The 18,697-nt window shown below is 40.1% G+C and overlaps 1 protein-coding gene across 2 annotated transcripts; it reads left to right on the top strand.

The window, feature by feature from the left end:
- The first annotated feature begins 269 nt into the window (after nucleotides 1-269).
- Nucleotides 270-15,992, top strand: st14 (ST14 transmembrane serine protease matriptase). Of its 2 annotated transcripts, none has more exons than XM_088387566.1 (19): nucleotides 270-491; nucleotides 3,639-3,786; nucleotides 4,318-4,475; nucleotides 5,023-5,093; nucleotides 5,807-5,979; nucleotides 7,728-7,763; nucleotides 8,295-8,526; nucleotides 9,738-9,877; nucleotides 9,964-10,067; nucleotides 10,339-10,448; nucleotides 10,639-10,769; nucleotides 11,077-11,181; nucleotides 11,852-11,959; nucleotides 12,045-12,158; nucleotides 12,562-12,681; nucleotides 13,021-13,201; nucleotides 13,825-14,093; nucleotides 14,627-14,763; nucleotides 14,846-15,992. In XM_088387566.1, exons 1-19 carry the CDS (start codon nucleotides 471-473, stop codon nucleotides 15,005-15,007), a joined length of 2,520 nt encoding a protein of 839 aa, XP_088243692.1. In that variant the 5' UTR covers nucleotides 270-470; the 3' UTR covers nucleotides 15,008-15,992. The 2 variants fall into 2 exon arrangements, with proteins under 2 accessions (XP_088243692.1, XP_088243693.1); XM_088387567.1 differs by having other exon boundaries at nucleotides 8,298-8,526.
- The last annotated feature ends 2,705 nt before the right edge of the window (nucleotides 15,993-18,697 follow it).

Raw genomic sequence — 18,697 nt, forward strand, 5'->3', positions numbered from 1 at the left:
TTATGATGACCGGAGAAAAATATTTTATTATTTGACCAATATATGTTGGTACTAATTTATGTGTATTTGTGTGTTTGGGTAAATCTGACCTGCTTTATTTTAGTGGACTTAGTAAAAAGGAACAAATTCAGTCCATCTACCTGAGCTATTAGATGAATGCCACATCCAACATGGCACTTGACTGACGTATCAGAGCAAGCCAGAACACCAATTACGTCAGTGAGCGTCTGCAGGTATTTGTGGGCGTGGCGTGTGAAATAGGTGTGGAGGGAAGACTTTTTTTAAAGCGTTTCCAACCTGTGTCGACACAGGAAGTTGTTGTCCGATTTCATTTAACTGGGATAAAACTTAATTTGTTCACCGCTTTTTTGCTTTTTAAAAGCACAAACGTTGATCTTTTACTTATAACCAAAGGGGGTTGCAGAGGATCGAGAGGGTTCGTATCTTTTTGGTTTGGAGCGTCGTTAAGGATGTATGCTGCGAGATACGACGTGAGTGAACACACCGAAACTGATTATTTATTTACTTATTTTCTTACTTACTTGTTTACTTTGTATTTACATTTTTTAAAATAATTTATGTGCGTGCAATATTACAAAATTAATCCAGTCTCCCACCCAAAAATGGAAATGCAAACACGTATAGGCTGCAACTCGAGTTATTGTTAATATGACTGTTGTGTTGTAGTCTACTTCTCATGTAGGCTAGGTCAAGGAATGGTGTAACTCAAACGGTAATGATTGTTGGATAACAATTGCCTAAATTAATGAATACAGATCTAAATCTGGTTAATTAATTATCAGAAAATAGGAAAGACTTGACTTGGCTTGGCTTGACTTGACTTGACTTGGACGTTCAGTGTTTCCCAATGAGCCGCATTTGTCATCCAGAAACTCTCCACTTTTTTTTTTTTTTTTAAATGATGATGATGATGATGATTTGACACTGTTCATCAACTTAGCCATCTTATATTTATTATTGCTCTAAAGACCGGCATTTGGACACCTTTGCAAAGACACCATATATGGCCCCCAGATTATTATTCTATTGTAGGTCGACTGTTTGACCTTTTTATAACAATATTTCTCAGGATCATCGTCGTTAATTTAAATGCACATTTCATCCAAATTCATTTGTTTTATCTTATGTCGCAAATTTGAGGACATCTTAATGATTCACCAGTCCACTACACAAGAAATTTGCACTCAACCAAGACATGGTCGGATTACTGTTTACTTTTGGTTCGTATGGCCAGCAGAGTATGACATCACTCTTAACCAGCAGAAATAACAGCTGGCCAAAGGTGAAGCTTTCCCTCCAAACGTTCATTAATGGTTACATAGTGCTGCTCACATTCACCACCTCTTCAGGGAAATAGACATAGTTTTGCATAACTCCTTTCCAAACATACAGGTTTTAGCATGTTTTTAAATGTATTCTTTTAGTCTCTGTTGTTACCTGGAGATTTCTCTCTAGTGACACAACCAGCTTTTGAGATAGAGTATATGACATAAGTAGACCACCTCACTTATGGCTTCTGTTGTAAACCAAGAACATAATAAAGTAGAAAACAGAAGTAGGAGAGTTACCAAGTAAAATATTGAGCTGTTTACCAATGTGCTTGCAGGCCACCTCATCAGGCTCACCTAATGAGATCCAAAACAGTTAATCAATGTTACCATTGCAAAAGACAATAATGCTCACTTTCAAATGTTAATGTTCGAATGATACTAATCTTTTACTTGATTCCAAGCCGACATTAATTTGCAGACATGCAGACCAGAACTTTCCTATGTACCACTATCATCTTCAGCGCAAATTGCTCTGTGGCTGATCCTTTGCAGTGAAGCATTTCGTATATCAATTATCATCATTATCATATTTAAATTTTTATCATTATAGGCCTTCTCAAATATTAACCTATTGTAACTATTCCTACTTGTTCTTGTACTCTGAAAATAGAAAAATAATAAAATAATAAAATAATAAAATAATAAAATAAAATAATAAAATAATAAAATAATAAAATAATAAAATAATAAAATAATAAAATAATAAAATAAATAAATAAATAAAATACCTCAAGTCATAAAATCCAGCTCCACGCTAATGAGGATGCAGTAAGCAGTACAGAAAATTGATTCGTGAATGGATGGGTGGGTGGATGAATGGATGAGTGGGTATATGAATGGATGAGTGGCTGGATGAATGGATGGAACACGAGACTAGAGTGTTGCTGTGGGACATTTGGCTTACTCTGTCAAGAAAAGGGATGGATTCTGCCTTATTTGCAGGGTTCAGCAAAAGAAGAACGCTTCACATCATTAAAAAAGGGGATCATATCTCATTCCCAGAGTGAAGAATGGACCATGATAGAGATTGCTTAATGGTTTTATTAAGCCGTGATTAATTGATGGAGGAGAGAACTGATAGGCGGGAGGCCCCTGGAGCACTCGCTGACCTCATCGCTAAAGATTTCTCTCATTCCGGCCCATGATTGCCGTTTGAGATTCCACTTAGCCGGCGTGTGTGGAAACCAGCGCTGAGTAAGAATAGGCCTTAATTGCAGTGAGTTATCATCGCGACTCATGTAATTGAGCCCCCATCGTAAGGGCCGGCCCGCCTGACAAATTGATTTAATACCGATGCGGTTTTCCATCCCTAATGGCACTCGGGCTTCTTCGCTCATCTCCTTCAGGCTCTGAGAAGAATGTAGGATTTTTTTTTTTGCCACAACCCCAAACAGGTTTGACCAGTCTTGTAACCTACGTTACTTGCTGTTCTTACAACCTTAAGCACTTAAGCTTTTTTTTTTTTTTTTTACCACACAGCTAAACTGTCCGAGATTAATCCTCTTTTATAAATGATTTCACACAGACTGTTTTCAAGAGCAGTCGCCAGTAGTTAAGGCAGATGGTTCCCAAAAAAAAAAAAACACTTTACAAAGTACAACTTGAACACAGTCCAGTGGCTGAGCCGCTGATTGATTGCTATTTTCCCCATAGGAAATAATGGATATACCCGGTAATTGGAATTTTGTTCTCTGGTCAAATTGTCACTATCATAAAATCTTTAATAACATTTTAACTGTCTTGACAGGCATACAAGTTTTGTTAATGATAAAATAAAAAAACCCAATAAAAATCTCTAATTTGAATGAAATAGGCACAAGTTAACATATTTTAGGTTTTAAAACCTTTTTATTGCGGCGCATAAAAAGTAAGCACAGCTGATAATAAAACATACAAATAATGAAACAATCTATCTTAACTTTAATAACAAATGTAAATGGGAAATGCCGGACTCGTTGCACAATAAAGTCGGCTAATTTCCATACATCCATCAATTTTCTACCACTTAGTTTCTTCTTCAAGCTTCCAAGAGATTGTTATTTTCGGGAGAACATTCTGTTGAATATGAATCCTTCATATACGGTTCACTCAAGGTCTACATATTTCTTTGCATGGAAAAAAATGTTCTAATAAAAAAATTGTGTTATTAGTAAAAACTAAAAATGATTATTCTTTTCCCTGTGGCAACCAAACTCTAGACAAACAACTTACCTGCAGGAACTTATTTTTAACAGTTCAAATAAAGTCCAATTTGTTTTATGCTCATATATGATTTCCTTCCTTCAGGGCCACAGTGACCGCAACGAGCGGATCGACTTCTTAACCAGCAAAGAGAAAGCCTCATCCAAGCGGAAGCTCGGCGCTCTGATCGGGATTCTGGTGGCAGTCCTCGTCCTTGCTGCCGTGGCTGCTTTCCTAATTTGGTTTTTTGTCTGTGAGTGATGTTTGAAAGCTTCCGTCATTATCTTCCATTTTATAAAGACTTGAAGTATGCTTTTATGTTGAGGATGTTTCTTTTTGCATAAATCAAAGTTATTTTTTGTAAGATTTAATAAGATGTTTTGAAATGTTTACCCCCGGCCGATGTCAGCTCGCGTGCAGACAAAGCTAGCATCAAAATCAGTGTTTATACTTATCGTGAAAGCTCCTTGACAGGAGATTGCTACAATGACTTGTTTGGATGTTTTTGATTTCCCATTAGCTTTAGCTCATGTGACAGCGCTGACTTTCTCCTTTTAAATAATGTGAGGCAAAAAACAAAAAAAAAGTTTGCCTGTCATTTCCACATGCTGGGTTCTGACAAAAAGCTCTGTGAAGTTTTGATTAGCGGCCCCTTGACATAGCAGGCAGTTTATCTGTCCTCTCAACTCAAGATCAATCTGCACGTCTTTGAAAATAGCGTTTCAGTTTCATCTGAGGAAAAAAATATGATGTGCAGTTGAAAAACTCTATTTCGCCTTCTCAGTTAAGGATGCTGAAGAAGCCACCATCAGTCAGCAGCTAAAACCTAAGACGCTGATGTTCAGCGGCCACATGACGATACCCGATGCCAAATACAAACAGGAGCTGGAGGACACCAGCAGCCCTGAATTTGAAGAACTGGCAGTCAAACTGGAAGCAATTGTGAGTTTGATGCCGAAAGGTCATGCATATTTTTTTATCACCCTTGCAAATACTATTTGGTCCATCAAAATAATCAAATGATTTATTATTATTTTATATTTTTTTGGGTTTCTATTCATGTCTACTGTAGTTTGTTTTGCACATGAGTTCACAACATTGTTAATGCCTGACCCATAAAATATTTATGGAGAGAGAAGGCGCAGAATTAAGGCCCAAAAATCAACAATGTGGTACTTTATTCTCTACTGTGCGTACATTAGTTGTAAACTAGTTGATCCACATCTATAAAGCAACACACTTAAATATATTTATACATACTATATTTATCATTTGGCCGTCCTCAGTTTGATTACCTTAACTAACGATGCTAACAGTTGTGTTCACATTCGTTTCATATCCTCGAGACTGAACAAGACGCTTTATTTGAGTATTGTGTTTTTATTAATATCCTTTTAATATACTTGTGTATTCAAATGGATTGATGTCTTTAGGGAAGAGCAAGCAAAGGTACATTATCTGTTCCTAAAATTTACATTTGTCTACACAGCTTGAGAAAAACCTGAAGAAGGATCCGTTGCTTGCGACCTACTACACAAAGTCTGTTGTCACGGCATTCAGGTACGTTTAATGTTTGGGGTAATGATGATGGTAGTTATTATTGCGTAAATGTTAAGCAATCAAGAATTCACACTGAAGCCATTGTGCTTACATTTTCACCCATTTTAATCATACTTACAGGAACTAAATCAAAAAAACAAAATAGAGGCCTGTTGGGTTCAGAGTAATCAATTTAATATTTTTTAAGTTTCACAAAAGGCAATTTTTCGAACCAAAACTACAATTTTTTTTTTTTTTTAATTTACTCAAGTCGGGCGGCAAAGGAGATGATTTCATGCTTGCTTTATTCAGATGCGGTGGATCACAAAGGTGATTCATGTGTTTGTCATTTCATGATTCACACAAAGTTGCATATTTTGAATGTGCACCACTCTCTTCCACTCATGTCATTCCAAGTTCATGACAACCTCTAGAATACTATTGTACTTTGTTAATTATTATTTTTTTTCTTTCAAAGATGATTTTGATCGTTAACCTTACTGGATTATGAAGCCTCACGAAAAAAAAAAAAAAAAGCTAAAGTGAAATTCTTTGTGTTGTCTGCACACCAGCTTGTACACGAACACTAATTTTAATTCTTTATTTTTCATTAACCTTTTTGATGAGTGTTCACAGTACAGAGTCGCTGCTAGATGGCAGTATCAGCATGAGATCACACCCGCTTAATTTATCAATTTTGTCTCTATGGGCAATTTTTTTTCTGCTTGTTGCAGTGAGGGTGTGATCGCTTACTATTGGTCCCAATTTGATGTCCCAAAAGAGGACCTCGAGGTTGTGCCAGAGATTTCTGAAGAGCTGGTGTCAGAGACCTTGGAGAAGGGAATAAAGGAGCAGCAAAGCACGAGGAGCTCTGGTCCTCTCAAGATCGGTGAAATCACGGCCACACGTAAGCATGACTTGCTTTTTGATTGACATGTGGCTTTGAAATTTGACAGACACTTTGATTGCATTGATTTGCTACGCCAGGGGTGGGCAGCTGAAATGATGGAGAGGGCACCACCATATTTTTATCAGTTCTTCTCGGGGGAGCTGTATAGGACTTTTTTGAACTTCTTAACCAGATGAATAACAAAATTGTCATTTTAATATTTCATGCTCAATACATGTATAAAAGATCCACCCTTCAATAGAATCTTCTTTGAAGAGTCAAAAAATAATCACATACTGTGATTGTCTCACCTTCCCTGAATGCAGTTTATTTTTGCATAAAAAAAAAAAAAAAAAAGTTTAAGGACGGCACACAAGTGCTGAATAGCAAACCACATTAAGTCCAAGAACTATTTTTTTCTTTTCTTTTACCCCTCAAAACATTATTATTGTTATTTTTAGATAGTTCAGATAAAAAAAGAAATTCCTGCATGTTATTCAAAATCCTCAAATGATTATAATAAATAATGACTTCCCATCTGTGTTGCTAGCTTGCTTATGTGTAAAAGTAATATTTATTGATTTGACTGAAATTGAATGTGATTTCCTAAAATTTGCGTTCAGTACTGTTCATTAAATTTATCCTGAATTAAAAAAATATAGTTGTGGCTTAGTATCAAGGCACCTAAGAATACTGCATCCATGTGAAAATGACAAAAAAATTAGATATCATTTCCCCCTCGGGGTAGGTGTGGCCAGCTGTGTGGCCAGAGAGTGTCACAGGGTGGCTATGGCCACCCTTGGTCACCCCGTAGCTCCACCCCTGCTTCTCTTACTACATTAATATGAACCTTTTCAAACACATAGCATATTTTCCACCAGCATCTAATACGCCCGAATGTAAAGTACGTTATAAATATAATTTATTATTATTATGTATTGGCTTACGAAAAGCTATACTGATTGCATCCGTTTAAACATGGCACTAATTATCCAATGATCTTGCTTGTTTTCAATGGTGACTTTATTTGGCCCTGTGCTGTTTACTTAGGTTCTGTGTAATGAAACACAAAAAGTAAACCAGCCATACAAAAATGAAAACTTTCTCCTCTGGTCAGTGTAGCTGCTTACACTAGTTCAACAAGAAGTTTTTTGACAATGGCGTCCGCCTGCGTACATCCCCGCCGTATTTGAGCCCAACAGTCAGCAGCTTGCTGTCATCCTATATCAACTTTCCTATTCTGTGCAGTATGCATTACATTAAAAGAGCTCACTTAGAGTTCTGCTGATAAGATAATAAGGCATCTCGCGGACGGCTGCTTGTACGCCACCAGCCATTGTGCGTTCATACATTTGGGTTCCTCGTATGGTCCGTTTGGAGAGGCGCATTATTCTTCATTCTGTCTTGCCGGTATTCCCCATTGCATTTATCCACAAGCTGGCCACTAGCCAATAGCTGACCTTGCGACTCTTGAGACGTTTGGCTCTCTTGAAAATGATTTCTGTGGGTGTGATTTGATGTCCTTGCCGTCGATCCTTAAGCAGAGATGTATGGCTTGCTGCTTTAAGGCAAGGTGAGATGGATGAGAAAAAGCCATACACAGCATGGCCGTTTCCCCCCAAAGGCGGGGAAATGGAAGAGAAAATGTGCAAAGCTAAATATTTTAGGCCTCTACATCAAAGTCTTGTTGCCTCTGAGCATCAGTGACATATTTCGGCCTTTCTTCATCGTTCTAACGCTCTCTCTCTTTTTTCGTCTGCCTCTAGTCACTGACCCCCGCATGGCCAGGAACCCCCGAGCTCGTGAGTACAATCTGTCCAATTTCACTCACTCAAGGCTGTAATTTCTATATCTCACCCACACTGGGCCTGTCTTTTTTTTTTTTTTTAACCAGAGTCAAAATCCGACCAGTCAGTCATCATGAAGCGTGTTTTGATTTCTAATTTATTCAGCACTCCCTCAGTTTAAACACAACTATACAGAGAATCTTCGTTCTTTGAGTTCTTCGTCAGTCTCCTTCCATAGAAAGTTGCATGCCAGCCGCTTTGAACTACGAAAGCCGCAAATTGTTTTTAAAAATAAATCAATAAATGAAAAAAATCAGTCTGCCTTAAAAAAAATAAAATTAATTAATCATAGTGCTTGATCATACATATTTAACCTCACATTAAAATTATCTTTAAAGTAGCTGTCAAAATGCAACGCCAAGATTTAAATAGTCTTTTTCTCCATCCTTTTTTATCATACTATTTTTGCTTGTATTGGCTCCCTTTAGATTGCTCAGTTGTAACGGAGCTCAAGTTAGCAATGGAAACTAATCCATGTGTGCTTAGCAGAAGAATGTTTCTTCCGTCTGGAGGCCGAAGAAACGGCGTCCGAGTTTTCCTCTCCGGGGTACCCCAGCAGCTACCCTCCGCATTCCCGCTGCCAGTGGCAAATCCGAGCCTCGGACACCAACGTCATCTCCGTGGCCTTTCCATTCTTCCACGTGGAGGACGACTGCTCCGATGACTTTGTCTCCATTTATGATTCCTTGAGTCCTGATGATTCTCAAGCCATCACAGAGTAAGTTCCAAATAAAATAAACCTAAATGTTTTGTCATTCTGTGCGTCGCTGCCTCCCAGCGGAGGCATAACGTTAAAGAGACTCATTTTACTCTCCCAACAGCATCAGGACGTCACTCGGACATAAATCGCATTCTCGTTTGGACTTAAAACCTCTCCAGGATTTGTTTAATAGGGCTCAACCGATGTTAGGCTAATTTATTTATCCTTGAAGATCAGACAGTGAGGAGATGTAGTCCTACAGTACTCCCAAAGGGACACCCTACGAGGAATCACTGTTTCACAGGGATAAAAGTTGTTTTGATGTGGCTGAAAAATACGTTCCACTTCAGTCCTTTCACTGGATTTGTGAGTACAACCAACCCAGCCTCTATTTGGCCCTGAAGCCTTTAGCGCTGCATTTATGGTTAACTTTCTCGACCTCAGTGAGATTGAGTTGGCCTAAAAAGACCTTCAAATCTATGAAAGGTGCCAACCTTAATCCCACCCACAGTGTTGTGTGTAATTGCACTTAGTCTGGGGGGGGGGGGGGGGGGGATTACATTCTCAAAAGTATAAGCCCATCAAGTGCAAATTCAGATTGCGGAACAAATACACCTAACGTGGTGCGTAACATATTATTGAGTGATGAGTTTTATCCAAGGTGACAAGGTGTTTTATGACCGCCGTAGCATAACGTTTTTTTAAAGATATTATTTGACTTGGGTACGTGTGTGCGTTTGCGCTCATTTTCACACCCGCACACACAAATGCGTGCACCTCTATCAAAAGTTTTGATAACACTCCCCCCCTGTCGTTTGACTTTGAATCTCCTCCAAAGCAATCTCATCTCTCCTTATTTATCTTTCTCCATCTCGCCTTGCTTATTTATTGATTTATTTTCAAATTAAATCATTTCAATCTTGTTTGCGACATTGATGTTTGGAGTGAAATGACTCAAAGCTTAATGCAAGACGCTCGATTTCTCCTGGCACACCTTTTACCGTATATAGAAAAAGTAAAAAAGCTTTGTAATGAAAGTTTGGTGCAAAAAAAAAATCCTAAATGCTTCTCTTAACACGACGTGATATTTTTATTTTTTTCATCTCGCTGGGAAAAAAAAAATCTGCAAACCTTTTAAATGCTATTTTTTCTGTAAAGACCAAGATAATTCAAAACATTTATTTTGAACATTATTTATTCTGAAGAATATTGTTTATTGCCTCCCCTAGGAAATGTGGTCACAGACCCCCGTCCAACCCTCTGGAGGTGGTCTCATCCGGTAACATCATGCTCATCAACCTAATAACCGATAGTGAGGTCCAGCGGCCCGGCTTTAAGGCATTGTACAAAGCCATCCCTAAATCTGAAGGTGAATAAGCACACAAATTGTGCCACCTCCAGCACTTTTATGGTCCCTGCTGATGCAAGATTAAACGTGTGATGCATTGTTTCCAGTCAAGACCTGTGGCACCGTCCTGACTGCAAGCTCAGGAGTCTTCACCTCCCCTCTCTACCCGAGTTTCTATCCTCCTGCTGTGGATTGCAAGTGGACCATTAAGGTTTGCAACGATGAGTCCCCCCCTCCACACACACACACGCCCCCTACCGTTTCCTTCCTCCCCCTCCATCAGCCTGCCATAAGAGGAACGCTGAGGCAGCATTACAGCAGCCAAGCTGTTCAGTATCTCCTCCATCTTCATCTGTCAGGCCACTGCAGATGGAGCTGAGCTCTGCAGCTCATATGCATCCAACTTACAAGTGTTACGGCTACATGTTCTTACGTGCATGCCTGTATGAGTAAATAATGACACAAACACTTTTCTGATTTAGGTCGCTCCCGGGAAAAAGGTGCGTGTGAAATTCACCCTGTTCCGAATGAAAGAGCCTGGAGTGGATGTTCGTTCATGTCACAAAGATTATTTGCAAGTTATGGGCAAAAGGTAAATTCTTACTGTATATTGTTGAGATTAATCACTCACCGGACACTACATTAGGTACACTGCACAATCAAAATGCGGCATTGCCAAATGCAAGCTGTCATCACCACAAATCCTGAAACCTTTTGTGCCGTACCTAATGACGTGTCCTTTGAGTACACAAATTTGTCCTCATCAAGTTATCTTACATCAGGTATTGTGGCGAGCTGACTTCGTTGGCTCTAACCAGCACTACTAACACCTTAGACGTGAGCTTCCACTCGGACGAGTCGTACACCGACAAAGGCTTCAGCGCTGAATACATCGCCTACGATCCCGGAAACCGTGAGTTAAAACTGGCTTGAGAGTGAGAAGATCCTCCCATTATATGGTGGTTGGCTAACTGTCAAACTGAGCTGTGATTTGTGTCAGAGAAACTCCCGCAGTACTGATAGTCAGAGCAGTTGTTTATTGAGGCCATTTTTTTTTTTTGTTAGTGTCACTCAGGAGCACTCCTCCGTCTGAAAGCCCTGGGCTTCACAAATGGATTTATAATTGCACCAATCAAAGGGGATGAGAGATGGCAACGTGACAATTGTAAAGATATCGTGCAAGTGGTATTCTTTTCAGTTTTCCATTTCTTCTGCTCCAGCTTGCCCCAACATGTTTGCCTGCGCTTCCGGTATTTGCATCGCCAGAGAACTCAACTGTGACGGCTGGAACGACTGCGGTGATATGAGCGACGAGATGAAATGCCGTACGTTTCTTTTCCAAATCGTACTTTCTCGGGAATTTTCTCATTTATCAGCACTGTTTGAATTAAATGAATTAAATCCTCTCTACTATTGCTAAATAAGTCTGTAGGGTGGAAGTGAGGTAACATTTTTACCTTATTTGTTTTGATATAAATAATATATTATTTTCTTTTGTAAACAACAAGGCAGCTTTACTCTGGCATTTTTAGTATTTGAACATCTAAACCTCCAATTTTTTTTTGGGTCATCTAGCTCTGATCTGACAGGATAGGAAAGCATAAACCAAAATCCCAGGAGGCCCACAAAATTGTCCAACATGTCTTTTTAAAAAAAGTACAAACTGAAGCCTGTCCCAATAAATTGCTCCACACAGTGTAGGAGATAATAAAAAGGATAGAGTGATGTTACAAATACTAGCAGACTTTAAAGAGCATTTTGTTTTTGGACACTTTCCTCAAAGCTTGCTCACAGCTTTCCAAATGTGTGCCAGTACTTTACTCCATGTAAACCACAGCAATAGTTGTTTTAAAGTACGCTAGAAATAAAGTAAAGTTTCGAAGCTAACTTTCTACTAATTGTTAATGTTACAAGCGTCAATGTATATTTGAAGTCATTTCTGCCTGAAGCGTTTACTTTAGTTTTCCTTCCTCATTTGACTCTGTTTTCCCTCAGAATGTGGCGAGGGCCAATTTAACTGCCTCAACGGTTTGTGCAAACCTAATCTGTGGGTTTGCGATCGCGTTAATGACTGCGGGGACAACAGCGACGAGGAAAGCTGCAGTAAGTCAACTCCACCCGTGTTGTTTTTTTTTTCTTCTATATCTTTTGCCTATTCCAAAGTAATGTCTCTGCCATTTAAATACAGGCTGCGAGCCAAACGAGTGGCGCTGCGGGGATGGAACGTGTTTGCCTCAGGACGTCGTATGCGATACCAGGATGGACTGCGAGGACGGCAGTGACGAGGCCTCGTGTGAAACCTGTAAGTGGCGCCGCTTATTCTTTCGCAGCTCGGTCGTGCATTCGGAGTGATTTATAAGCATGTTACACGAGCCATTAAGTGCTTCATGCAGGCTTTAGCCAGCAGCAGCAGACGTAAAGTCTTGAATGTATTTTTCCTCACTCTGCACTTCTTGCTTTTTTTGTTTTACACAAAGGCCACTCTTGAGTTTCCTCTTATTTTCCACTTCTGTGAATAAAGCAGGATATTAGACCAATCAATACACCTAATCAATGATATCTGCTCAATCACATTGCATTTCCCCCATTTAAAGCTGACTTTGAAGTCTGGCTGATTGCATGCTGTTGTTTTGGTTCGAGTTAGCGCTCGATTTGAATATTGAATGTGTTTTGATCTGGCTTGTCCTCACCCGACCGCCTGGCAGCCCCGGGCATCTGCTCCGACTTCAGCTTCAAGTGTAAGAGCGGCGACTGCGTTAATAAAGTCAACGCCGAATGTGACCGCATCGACGACTGCGGCGATTACTCAGATGAGGCCGGCTGTAGTAAGTAGTCTTGATTTTTATTGTCCCTTGCTATGTTCAGTATTCAACAGAAAGCAGCTTTAATCTCCCCGTTGTCATTTCAAGCAGATTATGAAAAAAGCGGTGTTGAGCTCTCCGCATTTCGCTCTTTTAAAAAAAAAAAAAAAAAAAGCCGTAGGCATTTCCTGCATTATTTTTTTAATTCTTTGAATGCAGCTTTTATCTTATCATTTATTTATTCAAATTTAGCCTCAGGGTACGGTTGGTGTACTCATTTTTGATCACAATGTGACATTCTGCCTTTTATTAATGTTCCTAATAGAATTGCTTTAAGGCATCTTATCTCATTTTCATCCTCAGATTGCGGTACCAGGCCGTATAAACTGAATCGTATCGTGGGAGGCCAAAACGCCGAGCTCGGGGAATGGCCTTGGCAGGTCAGCCTGCACCTTCTGACCAACGGGCACGTTTGCGGGGCCTCCATCATCTCGGAGAAGTGGCTCCTTTCGGCTGCCCACTGTTTTGTTACCCACGACCCAGCGTGAGTCACAGCTGAGAGACACAATATATACACTTAATGTATAAACACAGAGGGGCTCTCTTGTGCATACTGTTATCGTGTTTTATTATTCATTGCGTATTTGACATTTTATCAGATCTCATTATGCACTCTTCTTGGGGGAAAAAAACTTGAACTATGCACAACAGAGGACAAATTATACAAATTTCAAAGTCTGAAAAAGAGCCCCTGATGATACAGTTAATTCAGAAAACCCCTAGGGGGGGCCTACATTTACATCTCATTTTGGGTAAGGACAGAGCTGCCCTTCTCGAAGTGGCCTGTAGGTGGAGCACTATCCATGCTGATACTCCATGAGGCACTTTGACATAATTGAAGAGGAAGTTGATTGTTTCTGCAGATTTCCACTAAATATTGATATTTGCCAAATGGAACATTATTTAATCAAAGTATTTACAAATGGGACTTTTCCTTTACAATACATCATCATAAGGAGTGTAAACAGTGCAACTAAACAATGAATGTAAATTGCACCTTGCAAAGACTAATGATGCTGACTTGAATTTCTTTATTCCACCAAGTATTCAGTCTTTTCACACTTCTTTTGCAATTACATAACCTCTGCGTCCTCCTCGCTGAAACAGAAATCACATTGCGGCCAACTGGCAAACGTACAGCGGCATGCAGGACCAGTACAGGCAAGATGACGTCCAGCGCCGTTCCGTGAAGAGGATCATCAGCCACCCGGATTATAACCAGATGACCTTTGACTATGACATTGCCCTGCTGGAGCTCAGCGAGCCTCTGCAATTGACGAATACTATCCAACCCATCTGCCTACCCGCTCCCTCCCACGTCTTCCCTGCAGGCATGTCCTGCTCGGTCACGGGTTGGGGCGCGCGCCGAGAAGGAGGTATTCAGCACACACATTCTGCTTCCATCTTCAATCCTGCTCTATTTTTAAAATGGCTGATTATTAAACCCATTCTGTACATTTCAGCAATTATTCCCCAATTTTGGGTGCCCCCCCCCCTCCGTTGTGTGCATGTGTGTGTGTGTTTCTCCACTTTGCATATCCAACACTCATCAAAGTTAAGACGTTGCACTCCTCCCCCATTGCTCTCACAATGAGCTATTCAGCTCAGCTCTTCATCTTCCATCACTCTCTGCTTCCTCTTTTTATCTCTCCCATCCCCTTTCTTACCTTTAATGTCCTTCCTACTTGGTTCTCTCTCACATCATGGCGTGCTTCTCTCCCGCCTCTCATCTTTTTCTAATCTGCTCTATTCCATTAAGCCTTTCCCCATATCCATACATCAAGACGGGCGCCGCTCCTCTGGGAAGCCTCTTAAACCTTCATTAGCTAACACTAATCCAGCCCATTAACACCTTTGATTTGAGGGGCGAACATTGTGGAGCGCTGACCCCTTTGTCCTGTTTTCTCAGGTCAAAAGGCGCAGCTTCTACAGAAGGCGTCGGTGAAAATCATCAACGACTCGGTGTGCAACGTCGTCACGGAGGGCCAGGTGACCTCGCGGATGCTCTGCAGTGGATTCTTAGCCGGAGGAGTCGATGCATGTCAGGTGAGAGGAAACTAATAGATGTTCTTCACACTTCTGTGAGTGCTCTCAGCGCCAAACTCGTAACCCTTCTTTTACGACCTAGGGAGACTCCGGAGGCCCCCTCGTGTGTTTTGAGGAGAGCGGGAAGTGGTTCCAGGCTGGGATAGTGAGCTGGGGTGAAGGCTGCGCTCGCCGCAACAAGCCCGGTGTCTATACTCGTGTCACCAAGCTGAGAAAATGGATCAAAAAGGAGACGGGGGTTTGATCATGTGACAAAGAGCAGGAGGGATGGTGAGCTTGGAAGGTCGAACTAAAAGACATGGAACATTCCCATCTGTATTTTCTTGAGCGGCAGCAACAGACTGAGGAGGCAATACATGGACTCAGATCCTCATTCCAATGAGTCCAAGCACTTTTTTTCTGGTATTATCCCTCCTCCCAAGCCAACAATGACACACACACATTGGCCACATTTGCTATCGTAATCAACCACTGTATCTTATCATTGTTTACGGATTAAAATCTCCGCACCAAAGATAAAAATCCAAATATGAACCATGAGTATTGTCTGCATTTTGCCAATATTTGGGTGACAAAAATGTAACGTTTTTTTAAGTGCTTTTCAGGAGATTTGACCTCATGTTTTTTATTTCTTGTTTTTAGCTAACAAATTGGAACTCGCAATGCTTGTTTAATAGCCTTTATATCACTGGAGATTTTTTTTTCAGGGGGTGGAAGGGCAATGTTGGAAAACCTTGTCACCTTATGAACATGCCTTGATAATCAAAACTTGCCTGTGAGAGGTAAAATCTGTCAAGCGCTGGAAAATCACCAAACTTGATGTTCAGGGCCATTTTGGAAATACCTATTAGAAATTCTGTGGATCTGTTACATAGTTTGTCAGCTATATTTGTTGGTCCACAGTTATGGCTGAGCTTTCATCCCTTAGGCCCCCCCCCTCGTGTTTCCAAATATCTTTTCTTAATGTGAAATTGGCTAAAAATTTATTTTACAATCCACCTACATGATTTTAATTTGATGAAAATAGTATGTATATTAGTTTTATTAGTAACTTTTAAATCTTTTAAAGTATTTAGGAGAATAAACAATCCCGGAATGAACATTGGTTTTCAAAGAATTTACTATAGACCAATATTTTTGTACACTATGTGGCAGCGATAGTAAAGGGCATAGTTTTACATTTTTTTTGTGCAAGTTCAACAATAAACAATTCTGATTGTGTTCCCCAATTCCTCTTTGAATTCATTCTTTGGTTTGCGTTTGACTGGGCCATGTTGTACATAACAAATGCACATGTCTTGTGAGACATGATAGTGAGGTAATGAGCATGTTGTTCACGTCCCTCTGGCGAGGACGTGTGCCTACCTGGGGAACACAGGTGACAAGACAAATTCATATTGTCAATAATACCTGCTTTTGTCACAGCTCTGTCCTATTAGCCCGCGAGACGGGCATGGCGTGTTCCAGGAGGAGCGCACACGTACAGCAAGGGTCATACGATTGCTTCTGTCTTCATTAAAATCCGAGCACAACTGTGGTGATGTGCATTCCAGTTCTTTTAAGTGAACAAAATCTTTAGAATCAGTTCAATCAAAAGATTTGTTCAAAATAATCTTTCAACGAATTGTCTCCCCCCCCACCCCACACAGTGATCATTATTATTATTTTTTTTAATCAAGAACTATAGTACAGTGGTATAACACTTAACATTTTTAAGTAACGTGTATGCATATACACGCCTAAATATTGTTATCCAATATATCTACTACAATTTCATGTTGGATTGCTGGTTTGAAATGTACTTTTAATATTATTTTTAATAAACATTTATGTTAAAACTTGTCTGGTGTTTTTTGTTTTTATATTCGCCAATTAAAACATAAAAATCAGACATTTGCTTAACTGCTTTATATGACAATGTGTGTAGGTACACCTCATGGACACTTCAATAGGTACACTACACGAGGTAAAAAAAAAAAAGAATGAATAAATAAAGGGTTAATTGCACAACAAAAGCACATCCAGGTGTTTTCTTGCACCTAGGATCGAACCAAGTCCTTACCGAGCAAGAGCCCGAGGTACTAACCAGTCAGCTATTTCAACCAGCAGCTTACAATTGCTTGCACTCTTTTGTACTAGTGATGTGCATTCCAGTTCTCGTGAAAATCTTTAGAATCGGTTGTGTGTGTTTAATGAGGGTAACTTGGAAAACATATTGGAACGCGGCCCCGAGGACTAGAGCTTGACACCTGTGACCTTTGACCATGATATTTTCCTAATAAAGTGGCCTGTTATTAGGTACACTTGAAAATGGCGGTGTACCTAATGGAGTGTCCATGTGATTCCCTCGTTAAGTGCAGGTGCGTGAAAAGTTTTAGCTCCTTTTGAACGTGAAAGTGGCTAAAACTTTTCACGCAGGTGCGCTTAACGAGGGTAACTTGGAAAACATATTGGAACGCGGCCCCGAGGACTAGAGCTTGACACCTGTGACCTTTGACCATGATATTTCCCTAATAAAGTGGCCTGTTATTAGGTACACTTGAAAATGGCGGTGTACCTAATGGAGTGTCCATGTGATTCCCTCGTTAAGTGCAGGTGCGTGAAAAGTTTTAGCTCCTTTTGAACGTGAAAGTGGCTAAAACTTTTCACGCAGGTGCGCTTAACGAGGGTAACTTGGAAAACATATTGGAACGCGGCCCAGAGGACTAGAGCTTGACACCTGTGACCTTTGACCATGATATATCCCTAATAAAGTGGCCTGTTATTAGGTACACTTGAAAATGGCGGTGTACCTAATGGAGTGTCCGTGTGATTCCCTCGTTAAGTGCACCTGCGTGAAAAGTTTTAGCTCCTGGAGAACGTGAAAATGGCTAAAACTTTTCACGCAGGTGCGCTTAACGAGGGTCACTTGGAAAACATATTGGAACGCGGCCCCTCGAGGACTGGAAATCCCCACTTTCTGATTGGCTGGTTGATCTGTGACATCACTTGGACACTCCATTAGGTACACCGCCATTTTTAGGTGTACCTAATAACAGGCCAGTTCATTAGGGAAAAATCATGGCCAAAGCTTAAGTGAAAGTGAAAAGTGCCACACCCGCCCTCACCCCCACTTTCTGATTGGCTGTTTGATCTGTGACGTCACCTGGACACTCCATTAGGTACACCACCATTTTCAGGTGTACCTAATAACTTTATGCATTTTTTGTACGTGTCAACAATGTGTAATAGACTACTTGCTCTTTATTTTTGGGGACACCAACACATATTACACAACGTAAAACACATACATATTGTCATATAAAGCAGTTAACCAAATGTCAAATTTTGTTTTCATGCCCAAAAAATAAAAACAAGGAATAAAACACCAGACAAGTTTTGACAGATTTAAATGTTTATTAAAATAATAATACAAGTAAATTTCAAACCAGCAATCTAATAAGAGATTGCAGTTGATATACATACACATATTGTCATATAAAGCAGTTAAGCAAATGTCTGATTTTTATTTTTTAATTGGCGAATATAAAAACAAGGTAGAAAACACCAGACAAGTTTTACCATAAATGTTTATTAAAAAGAATAATATGAAAAGTACATTTCAAACTAGCAATCCAATGTGAAGTTGCAGTAGATATATTGGATAACAATATTTAGGCGTATAGATGCAAACACGTTATTTTAAGTGTTATAAAATCAAGAGTACCCAAAGAGAAGCATAATCTCCCCGTTGTTGTATAACGGCGCATCCCTTCATGCAAGAAAGTTAGCCGTTAGCGTGGAGAAAACGTGCATAAAACAAGTGGTGATTCAATGAGTGGTTCTTTCTTTCCTTGGTAAATCGACATTCAGGCATACATAGTCCACGCCAGGAGGGAGACGCAACACGTTCACTGACTGATCCGTTGATGCACGGGAAGGAAGGCAGTTCACC

This window comes from Syngnathus floridae, chromosome 10, assembly GCF_059516105.1.
Source record: "Syngnathus floridae isolate MCC-2025c chromosome 10, RoL_Sflo_1.0, whole genome shotgun sequence".
Classification (NCBI taxonomy): Eukaryota; Metazoa; Chordata; class Actinopteri; order Syngnathiformes; family Syngnathidae; genus Syngnathus; species Syngnathus floridae.